The sequence below is a fragment of the Capsicum annuum genome, chromosome 10 (assembly GCF_002878395.1).
Source record: "Capsicum annuum cultivar UCD-10X-F1 chromosome 10, UCD10Xv1.1, whole genome shotgun sequence".
NCBI lineage: Eukaryota > Viridiplantae > Streptophyta > Magnoliopsida > Solanales > Solanaceae > Capsicum > Capsicum annuum.
The window spans coordinates 211,535,779-211,547,211 of record NC_061120.1 but is presented as its reverse complement, the minus strand read 5'-3'; the positions used below and the strand labels follow the sequence as shown (position 1 = coordinate 211,547,211).

At 35.9% G+C, this 11,433-nt stretch overlaps 1 protein-coding gene and 1 pseudogene across 1 annotated transcript; one reads left to right on the top strand and one right to left on the bottom strand.

Moving 5' to 3' along the window:
- Positions 1 to 1,432: 1,432 nt before the first annotated feature.
- Positions 1,433 to 3,744, bottom strand: LOC124887892. The gene is made up of 4 exons (XM_047397817.1): positions 3,727 to 3,744; positions 3,258 to 3,537; positions 2,889 to 2,919; positions 1,433 to 1,880 (listed from the first exon to the last, which is right to left on the bottom strand). Exons 1-4 carry the CDS (start codon positions 3,742 to 3,744, stop codon positions 1,433 to 1,435), a joined length of 777 nt encoding a protein of 258 aa, XP_047253773.1.
- A 4,697-nt stretch (positions 3,745 to 8,441) lies between these two features.
- On the top strand, positions 8,442 to 11,217 carry LOC107844654 (annotated as a pseudogene).
- Positions 11,218 to 11,433: the final 216 nt, after the last annotated feature.

Genomic DNA, 11,433 nt, shown 5'->3' with positions numbered 1-11,433 from the left:
TTAGTAAATATGTCAGTAAACTGAGAGGAACTGCAAGTGCGAGATAAGAAGATCAGTCCATTAGAAATCTTGGTTCGAACAAAGTGACAGTCCAGCTTTGTATGATTTGTTCGCTCGTGAAAGATGGGATTCCTAGCAATGTGGATAACAACTTGATTATCACACAACAAAGGAACAAGTGTTAGACCAGATAAACCAAAATTAGAAAGTAGATGAGTGATCCAAGTGATTTCAACAGCCGCCTTACTTATGGCCCTATACTCAGCCTCAGCCGAAGAAAGAGAAACAGTAACCTGTTTTTTAGATTTCCAACTAACCAAACTATCGCCCAAGAATATACAAAAACCAGTCACAGATTTATGACTATTAGCATAAGCACCCCAATCACTATCACAATAAGCAATAAGGGACAAAATAGGAGATGCCGAAAGGAAAATGCCTGATTCACTAGTACCCTTGAGATGTTTGAGTAAATACAATGCAACATTCATGTGGGAAACACAAGAATGTTGAATATATTGGATCAAATGTTGTACAACAAAGCAAATATCAAGTCGCGTATGTGTGAGAAAATTGAATTTTCTAACTAAACATCTGTAATCAGTATGATTAGGAAGGGGATCACCAACATTGGCCTGAAGCTTGGTATTAAGCTCAAGTGGATAGACCACAGGGGAACAATCCATACTATTGTAGAACTTTAAAAAGTCAAAAATGAACTTTCTTTGGTGGAGTAACACCCCAGAAGGAGTATAAAGAACTTGCATGCCCAAGAAATAGTTAAGAGAACCCAAATCTTTGATCCGAAAATATGAATACAAGTAAGACTTGAGAGCAGCAATTTCAACCAAATCACAACCAGTCAGGATAATATCATCAACATATATAGCCAGTAACACCAAGGAATCACCAGACCCCTTTTTGAAAAAGGAATAATCATTGAGGGAGTGAGTATACCCCCTGGAGTAAAGGGCTTGAGAGAGCTTAGCATACCACTGCCTGGAAGCTTGTCTCGGCCCATAGAGAGACTTTTGAAGCATACAAACAAGAGGACCAGTAGTGTAAGAAGAGCCAGCTGGATAATCAATTGTCAAACCAGGAGGGAGCCTCATGAATACCTCCTCATCAAGATCCCCATGTAAAAAAATATTATTGACATCAAGTTGAAACATAGGCCAGTATTTCTTAACAGCAATAGAAATTAAGGTTTTCACAGTGGACATCTTCACCACTGGTGAAAATGTGTCATGAAAATATATGCCTTCAACCTGAGTATCTCCTTGGACTACCAGTCGGGCTTTATACCTCTCAATGCTACCATCATCTCTATATTTGACTTTATAAATCCACTTGCACCCAATAGGCTTTTTCCCAGCCGGGAGTGGAACAATATCCCAAGTCCCATTTATAGCTAAAGCCTCAAATTCAACTATCATAGCGTCCTGCCATGCTGGGATGACAGCAGTTTGAGAGAAATACTGAGGTTCTGCTCAGTAGAAGTAGCAGATAAGGAGCTAAAAGGTTGATCAATAGAATTTCTAAGAAAGGAGGAATGAGAATAATCTTTGAGGTATTGAGGGATGGAGTGAGGTCTAATGGAGTGCCTCAGGGGAGGTAAAGGAGCAGAAGCAGGAGAAGGGACAGAAGTAGGTATAGGAGAAGGTGAAATAGGCATACATGAATGGTCCAGAAAGGTAGAAGAGGAAGGAGATAGAGTGAAAGACACAAAGGTAGGGTCAGTAGTAGCATGAGAACCAGCAGAAGGAAGATCATAAAAATAAGAGTCATGAAAAGGAAAAGAATAAAAGAATGGAGACCAAGGAGAAGGGAAGGATTTGGAGAGGGCAAAAGGGAAAATGTGCTCATGGAAAATGGAATCCCTAGACGCAAAAGTAATTTTGGAAGATAGATTGTACAACTTATAGACCTTTTTACCAAAAAGGTAACCAACAAACATGCAAGGCACAACCTTAGGGGCAAATTTATCCTTATGAGGTGAAGTAACAGTAAAATAGCACAAGCAACCAAAAGCTCTAAGTTGAGAGTAAGTAGGTGGAGAAGATTAAGGAATTTCATATGGTCTCTTGTTATGTAACAAAGGAGAAGGAAACCTATTAATGAGGTATGTGGCAGTCAAAACATAATCACCCTAAAACCTAAGGGGAAGAAAAGATTGGAAAAGAAGAGCTCTGGAAGTTTTAAGTGTCTGTGTTTCCTCTCCACAACACTATTCTATTATGGAGTATAAAAGCAGTAGGTTTGATGAATGATACCTTTGGAAGAAAAAAAGGAAAAACTAGAGACACTGGACCATAACTCAAAAATATTATCACTCCTAAAAGTGAGCACTTTGGAATTAAATTGAGTCTGAACCAAGACAATAAAGGCTTTGAGAAGATCAAAGGCATTACTCTTGGCACCCATTAAATGAGTCCAAGTAGCCCTAGAGAAATCATCAACAATTGTCATGAAGTACTTTGAAACATCATAAGTGGGGGAATGATAGAGACCCCAGGTATCTATGTGAATCAATTGAAAGGAAGCAGTACTCTTAATGGAACTATCAGAAAAAGACAATCTGGCCTGTCTAGCCAAGGGGCAGATAGGACAAGGAAAGGATTATTTAGAGGATATAACAGGTAAAATGGCAGAAATATGCTTCATCTTGGAAAAAGGAATATGACCAAGTCTATAATGCCAAAACATATCAGTTTTATTAATATCAGTAGGTAGAACTATTACAGATTAAAAACAAGTACTAGAAGTAATATGAGGAACAAAATTAGATATATGACTACCACAAAGAATAGAATTTCATGTAATACTACTGGATGGCTGGGAAGATGAAGAAGCCAGCAAGAGCTTATAGAGACCAAAGTCTACCTTACCAAGAACCAGAGGCATCTTTAGAGAAGGGGCCTATAAAACACAGAAAGTTCTAGTAAAGGAAACAATCCCATTAAGTTGCTGTAGTAATTTCTTTACAAAAATCAGATTATACCGAAAGCTAGGGATATATAGTACATCATGGAGAGTTATATGAGGGAATAAAGTTAAGGAACCTTTGTTGGTAGCTTTAAATTTATACCCATTAGGAAGGGAAACAAGAAGAGGAATAGCCAAGGCTTGAATATTAAAGAGTAGGTTTAGGTGAGAAGTCATATGATCAGAATCCCCAAAATCTACGATCCATAAAAAAGTATCTACTGTAGTAATCATACACGATTGGGACAAGGGAATGGTATCATCCAACTTACCAGCAAAGGCGGCAGAAGCCATCAAAGAAGATAAAGGTGCATCAGGAGTAGGCTGGGATATTTGAGTCTGCTGCAGCAGGCTTAAAAGCTGAGTATGTTGATCAATAGTAAGTCCAGGAAGTGGGGAAGTAGTGATTGGAGTACTAGAAACTGTAGGCTCAACAGGTGGTGCAGTTTTAACATGTGCAACAGTTATTCTAGGACCTAAAGGTTTGGTAAATTTGAAACCAGGAGGGAAGCCATATAGTTTGTAGCATTTATCAATGTTGTCGCTTGGTTTCTTGCAATATTTGCACAATAAATTGGGTTTGGATCCAAATGTGTCAAAAATAATCCTAGGTGAGTAAGTGAAATTCCTTATTACCCCAACATTAGATGAAGTAGATGGCGATGAGAAGGAAAAGGGTAGAGAAATGGATACTTATCGTTGTTTCTCATCATTTAGAAGGAGACCCTATGCCAAACTAACAGAACGTAATGGCTTCATTATAAGAATGTGACTCCTAACTTGGGTGTAGGTATCATTCAGGCCTAGTAAGAACTGATAGAGCTTTTATTCATCCTCATCTTCTTGGTATAAATGCCTAGTATCACAAGTGCAAGATGTAGCTTGCCTAACCAAAATGAAAGCTAATTCATCCCAAAGTTGTTTAATCTTGTTAAAGTAAAACACAATATCAAAGGATCCTTGAGAAATATGTGTAAGTTCCTTTTTAAACTCAAAAACCTTAACACCATCGGCCTTAACATATCTCTCTTCCAGTTCATTCAAAACTTCACTAGCTAACTCAAAATATTTAACACTTTCACTGATTTTCTAAGATAAGGAATTAAGAAGACAAGATAAAATGAGATCGTTACATCTCTACCATTGTCTAGCCAAAGGAGAATCAGACGAAGGTCATATCGTACTTCCATCGACAAATTCAAGCTTATTGCACACTGAAAGAGTGACTAGAATAGTTCATTTCCAACTGGCATAACCAAATCTGTCAAACAGAATAGCAACAAGTAAACCCCCTAGAATATTAGAAGGGTAAACATACAGTGGGTGACGGGGATGAGTATAATTGTAATGCCCCAAATCTGGTACCCAGAATACTACACGATGCTCATGACCTTGAAGGATCACAAGCTAACCCATGACTGATATCTATACCTGTATACTGCATAATATACTATATAAATACGGAAACATGAACTGAAAGTCCATAAGGTTCAAATCTATAACATAACTGATAAAATATAACATCTGGATGGGGTCTGAAATACCCAAAACAACTTAAATAAACTGTCTGAAATATGATAGTCTGAAAACCCTCTAACTATTTGAATAAGGAGTTGATGGGACATGTTCCCAACTAACTCTAACTACTGTGATAGACTAAGTAATGACAAAATAAAGTAAGGGTCAAGTCCTCAAAAGATGAGGACTCACTACTAACCTGGCTACTGAAATCTAGAATGCTACTGATGCTCTGGAGCTCATGCTTCTCAACTTATGGTATAATACACCATAACAGAAATACGTAAGTACATTTGAATGTACTGGTATTCATGTGAGGTAGGTTGAATGCAGAGGGTTCACATGTATGAACTATACTAACTGACAGGATAACATGAACATGAGCATGTATGATTACATAATAACTGTAACTGAGTTCGTGATAACATGATTTCTGAGACTGAGTACTGAAAACATGAGATACTAATAACTGTATAATTGATACTGAGTGACTGTATCTGACAGTCTAGGTTCTGATGAAACTAGTTGAGTTTTGTACTATTCTGAGTTGACTGTATCTGACAGTTCTAAGTTTTGTAACTAAAACTGTGGGAAGTAGTCATCTAACCGACATGCCCCAAATAACACATTATAGCTGAGTTGGGGTCCAATCTGTAACCCCAATTGGAAGGGTGTCAATACCGCCCCACTGGTAAGGAGAAGATGTGGGTAACCCTCATCTGATAGTGTCCCCAAAAGAGAATGGTGGGGCCCTCATCTGACAGTGCTTGTCCACCTCATCAACCCTCATCTGACAGTGTTGATGTCTCAACCTATGCTGGTTACACAGTTCTGGAACGCAAGGATTGCTTCAAAGAATCACACCCTTATCTGACAGTGTGTTTTCATATTTGGGTTTACTCGGTGCTAATTTCTACTCCCATCTGAATAGACATTGAACATGATTAACTGAACTGAACTACACTGAATTCATGGAGTTCCATTAACTGATGAAATACTATTGAGATTACTAAATTACTGAGCTTTCATGAGTCACATGACTGACTGAGTTCTATGGATCATGGCTTGATTGAGGATATCATGAAAACATGACATGAGCTCTAGGCACACAGCTAAATTATCGGGCATTAAATACCCCCAGGACTAGATATCATAAAAGTAATTCATGGAATAAATTCTAAAGCACAATAATAGCTACACACATATCCATAATCCATTGACTAAGACATTTTATCAAACACTTGACATGCATGAACTTGTATATGAATGGGGATTTCATATTATCATACTAGTATGGCACTTTTCCTTCCCATAGGAATTTAATCAAACATAGGTGAACATAGTATATGTAGACTACATTGCACCACAAGTAAACATCATGATTCAATTCTAGTTTCATAATTCAAGGGTTTAAAACATGGGTTCACATGAATCTACACATATAATAACTAATTCCACATAAAATTTATCACCAAATATGGATTAGAATTCAATTGGTCATTATCAATATGAACAAAAACAAACCCAACATGGAATTCATAAAAATCCATATACTTGAACTTTGAAAAGAGATTCTTGGGCTTCATGGACGAAAGGAGTCCATGAATGAATACTATGCGTACCTGAGTTAGTGAATCTGGAAGGATTGATGGAGAGTTCTTGTGATTTGGCCCTTGAATTTGAGAGCTAGGGTTCTTGTTCTTGAGAGAGAGCAACTCAATTTAGGAAAAATAGAGTGAATAATGATATCCTTAGGTTATGTAGGGTTAAATTTTGTGTTTAAGGTTGAATTAAAATCATGGGAAAAGACCTAGTTAACCCCAGATGCGTCTTTTAAAATTTATGAAAATTTTCCAACTTGGAACCTTGGCGCGATGCGGCGCTATCACGCCGTGTTACTAGAATTTGACAACTGGGAAATTGGACGATAGCGCGACACAGGGACATCACGGAGCTTCACTAGAATTTGACAATTGAAATTTGGGAGCCCTCCGCGATGTGGTGAAATCGCAGAGTCTTATTGAAAATTGACGAATGTCATTTTGGCTTATGGAGCGACATGCCGCTGACTAATATGGCGCTGTTTTACGAAGGGGACCTGAATTAGTCATAACTTCTTACCCGGTTATCGAATTTGGGAGAATCTTATATCGATGGAAAGCTTATTGAATTTTCCATATGACAAAAGTAAAAATCTTGAAATTCTACGTGTATAAAAATGGATTCATCTTTAAAACATGTCTTTAACATTTTTGGGATGAATTCAAGCTAGTAGAAGTACAGGGTATTACAATAATCATCCCTGTGAAACTCAGTTTGAGGTGAGGCAGTAAACCCACTCGTAGGAGATAAGGATAGAATGCCATCCATTGGTCAAATCATGAGATAGAGAAGATGAGAAGAAAATACCAGCCTCTTTCAAAACCGAAAAGAGAAACGGTCTCATCTACTGCAACTTCGATTAACCGGTGAGAACACCCAAAAATTCTCCACAAATCATTGCAACTCCAGAATCTTCGATGACGAAGAACAAATTTTGTCTAGTCGTTGAAGAAAAACTAGAAAACTCAAAAACCCCTAGACAACCATGGAAAATCGAGAATCAAAGATGAAAACCCTAGAGACCAATAAAAACACTTCACCAATCATAAAAAAATGCACCAAATGAAGGAGGGAACCCAAATCTATTAGTAACCTATCTCTGATACCATGTTAATATGTAAAAAAATGAGGCATCAAGTGTAGAGTAACCATGGAACCACTGGAAAGTTCTAGAGAGAGAAATGGAGAAAACGGTTTCTTTCCATTATCAATACCCAGAAAATGAAAAGATGAAGAATACAAAAATATCTTCTCCATGTATTGGATATGGTCCCATGTGTATATATATATACATTTAGTAGGCCCAAATACAAATACAAAAACACTGGAAAATTGCATGTCATAGACCTAAATATGGGTGACTTTAGATATTTGACCCCAAATAAGAATGTCTTTGAAGAATAGTCTTCCTACTTTTTAATATACTAAAAGTACCATTTTACCCCTCCACACCTCAAATATATTTTTAATCTTTCCATACTCATCTATCTCTCAAATTTATTTTTTATTATTTTCACTTTTTAATTTTTCCTTTACTTTTATTATTCTACTTTTTTTCACTCTTTTTTTTCTTTAAATTTATTATTGTGATTTTTATTTTTTCTTTAATTTTATTTTCATGTTTTACCCATTGCAATAAGCTCAGGTGACTAGAAATTTCATAAAACTACAAAAAAAGTTCATCTCAAAGCTTAAGCTTCGGATTTCTATCTTCCCTTTAGTGTAATTGCATTCTAACTTTAGGGTTTTTGATTTTACCATTCATCTCTCTGTACTTTAGGTAATTTCTCTCATTTTATCTTAATCTTATTGCATGCATTTGAAGTATTTGTTACCTAGAAATTTTTTTGAGCTGAAAACCACTTTTCTTTTCCGTGAATCACATTCTATAATGCATAGATTAATTTATAAACTCTATTTTTTTCTATCTACATCACCTTGATGAAAAATGCATTTTGGGTGGTTTCTCTACTCACTAATCTCACTATTTTCCAATCAGTAGGTTGTTTAGATTTGGATTTTGGGTGTTTTGTGTAGCCATTGGGTGAATTTTTTTGTCTAATAAATTTTATTTTGCAGCTTGATTCTTGTTTTTTTGTTAATTTTTAATTTGATAGTTGTTTTTATCTTTATAACTCTGCAGATTTTGGTAATCATGTCTAGCAAGACAAATCATGTCGAGTACTTTATTGATCCTAATGATTGGTTCAAGTCAGACCCCCATTGGAGAGGGGATTCAAATTATCATACAATGATAATGAGCTTTTTGGATGACACAAAGTTGTTATTGTTAAAGAAAGGATTTTTTGGAAATTTGATGAAATTAGGTACCATATATGAAAGATTTTGATTTGGATGCTTTGCAATCCATTTTTGATCAGAAGCATCCTTTCATCTGTGACATCAAAGCATTTGATAATCTATCGAGCTTGAACACTGATTTTTGGGCGTTCATCGAGTGTGGATTGAATACCTCAAAATGGTAGGTTTACTATCTTTAAGATTTTTATTTTGTCATTTTGTACTTGTGGTAACGCATATATTCTAATTGTATTCTTTTTTTCATGTATTTTAAGTGCCAAAAATATATACGTTAAAGAAAAAGATGTGCCGTCCGAATGTTTAGTGTTTGTCTCTTGTGCTGTGGATTTGAAGAAGTGGTTTTATTCACTTGCAACTTGTGGTCGACCTTTGAATGGCATGGTATTATCACTTGCTATCCTAATATATATTTGGATTGGCTAATATCTACCTGTTATCTTTGTAACATTGGTGTAAAGTTGTAACTTTTCTATTCACTAGTAGAGCCAGGTGTATAGTTAGAGGGGCAAAAAGAGGTCATTCAATTTTTAGTTTAATCTTGATTTGTCTACCTGTTTTAACTTTATTTTCATTTCATTGTAGAAACAAAGCCAATGTTGTTAATAAGATCTCTCCTATTTCGATTCATCATCTGATCACAAAGTTTGGCTCATTTCTTGGTTGGATGATACTAAGTAGGAGCTTGGCCACAGAATTTAAAAATTTGGAGTTGAAGATAGAGTAATGTTTAATTTGTATGTGGGGTTACTAACATTTTAGGAATTTAGTTGCCCAAATCGCTAACAAACAGTAGAAACCAGCAGTTGAGGTACAGTGTTTATCCCCTCCTGGTTTATTTTATAATTGAGTTGTTGTTAACATTATATATCCACAGATAATAAATCCACCAATCCCAGTGGCACAAATTAGAAATGAAATAGAAGACTGCATTATTATCGATGCTGAAGATTACAAGGCCACTGGTTATTCTGACGTGCCAATGTTTGTGCAACATACTGAAGCAATGATGGAGGAAATTGATAGGATAGTAAGCTTATATGATCTATATATCTTGGTTATGAATATAATTCTTGTGGATTTCCATTGATGTGTTAAATCTTTTATTCAGGATGAGGAAATTGAGATGCAAGATGCAGAAGATTGGTCAGTTGTGGACATAGATAGTTCTGATAAAAAGAATGAACTCACTGTAGTAGAATACATTGATGACATCTAGCTTACTACAAGAATGTTGAGGTAGAGATGTTATCTCCACTCTCCCTATTTGTTTGTTAGAAGTTTTTTTTTTGCTTACAACTTATACATGCTCATTACCCACTGTGTGGGAATACACTGGGTTTGTTGTTGTTGTTGTACATACTCATTAGGATTATGGAATGTAGAGTTAGCAGAAGTCCCATATTTTTCAACTAATTATCTAATTCTTTTGGATAGGATATCATTAAGCTTAATAGATTGCCAAATTACTCACAAAAGCTAGTCTAATTTTAATATGGACTGCAATTTTCAATCAGTAAAATAATAGGTGTAGAACATAGGATATATAGACACACGGAGGGTATACTTGGGATGTTTCTATTGTGATGCTATTCTATCAAGGATGATTATTATTTCAATTTTAATTGGAAATCTGGAAAGAAATTGAGGTGTATTTTTACCCCTTTCTTTTAATGTTATTTTCAATTGTAGATCACTGGTTGCGTCCCTCCAAACTATATGGAACAACAATTTGATATCAATGAGAGAATGAGAGGCATCCTCATTGACTGACTGATTGAGGTATATAGTGTTTGTTGTTGCATGTTATTTCTGAGTTTTATGAAGAAGAATGTGATAACTTTAGGTGCCATTTAACGTCTAATCCAATTTATAGGTTCACTACAAGTTTGAACTGATGGAGGAGACCTTGTATTTGACTATGAATATCATCGATAGATTCCTGGCAGTTCAGTCAGCGATTAGGAAAAAACTTCAACTTGTTGGAATAATAGCTTTGCTTCTTACCTGCAAGTATGAAGAGGTTTCTTTACCTGTAGTGGAGGATCTAATTTTGATCTCTGACAAGGTTTATGCCAGAAAAGAAGTGCTTGAAATGATTAGTTTAAAGACTAAAATCTTACATTATCAGGACTTGTATCTCTATTTTGTTCTTCCTTGCTAAATAATTTCAATCGTTTTCATATCCATAGGAGATGTTGATGGTTAATGCCTTACAGTTCAACATGACAGTACCTATAACTTATGTGTTTATGCGGTGGTTCCTTAAAGCCTCTCAGTCTGATAAGAAGGTCTTTTAAATGTCTTTGTCACATGAAGAAGTAATGCAATAATTTGAAGAACTACTCATACAACTTTTTGTCATTGTTTAAATCAGGTGGAGCTCGTGTCTTTCTTCTTGATTGAGCCATGTATGGTTGAATACAAAATGCTTAGATTCCCACCATCAATGTTTGCTGTTGCATTTGTCTTTACTGCTCAGTGCACTCTCGGTGTGTCCAGGGAGTGGAACACAACTTGTGAGAAACATAGCAGTTATGGCAAGAATCAAATTTTATAAGTATATTTTGTTTTTGAAGATACTTATAAATGTACACCCCTTTATCGAATAGAAAAAGATGTGTAATTCTGTGCCTTATTTTCTACGACAGGGAATGCTTAAAATTGATGGTTTCTTTCCATTAAAAGGCAGCAGTTGGGAAGCTTACTGGCGTGCACCGAAAGTACATCACATCTAAATATGGCAATGCTGCAAGACGTGAACCTTCTTTTCTGTTAGAAGCCTGGTTCTAGGATAAGAAGAACACATGAGGGGGAACGACATTCTTTGCTAGTAGTTGTGTTGAATGAAATTGTTGATGTATGCACAACATATGTTGCCCTAGGCTCTGGGGAAGGGGGAGGGTGTTTTTGAGTTCTTTTGCTACTGAGAGAACCATGTGTTTATTGGTTTTTTTCATGTACATTTTTTTACATTGCTGGTGTTTTGTGAAATATCTTGCTTTCCAT

What these genes read in the sequence shown, in the direction of transcription:
- LOC124887892 (XM_047397817.1), bottom strand. An exon ending in GGCTTCTGCCGCCTTTGCTG is followed by an intron (nt 2,920 to 3,257) that starts GTAAGTTGGATG and finishes TGTGTTTTATAG; the next exon opens with GCCCCTTCTCTAAAGATGCC. An exon ending in AAAGATGCCTCTGGTTCTTG is followed by an intron (nt 1,881 to 2,888) that starts GTAAGGTAGACT and finishes TTTTGCGTCTAG; the next exon opens with GGATTCCATTTTCCATGAGC.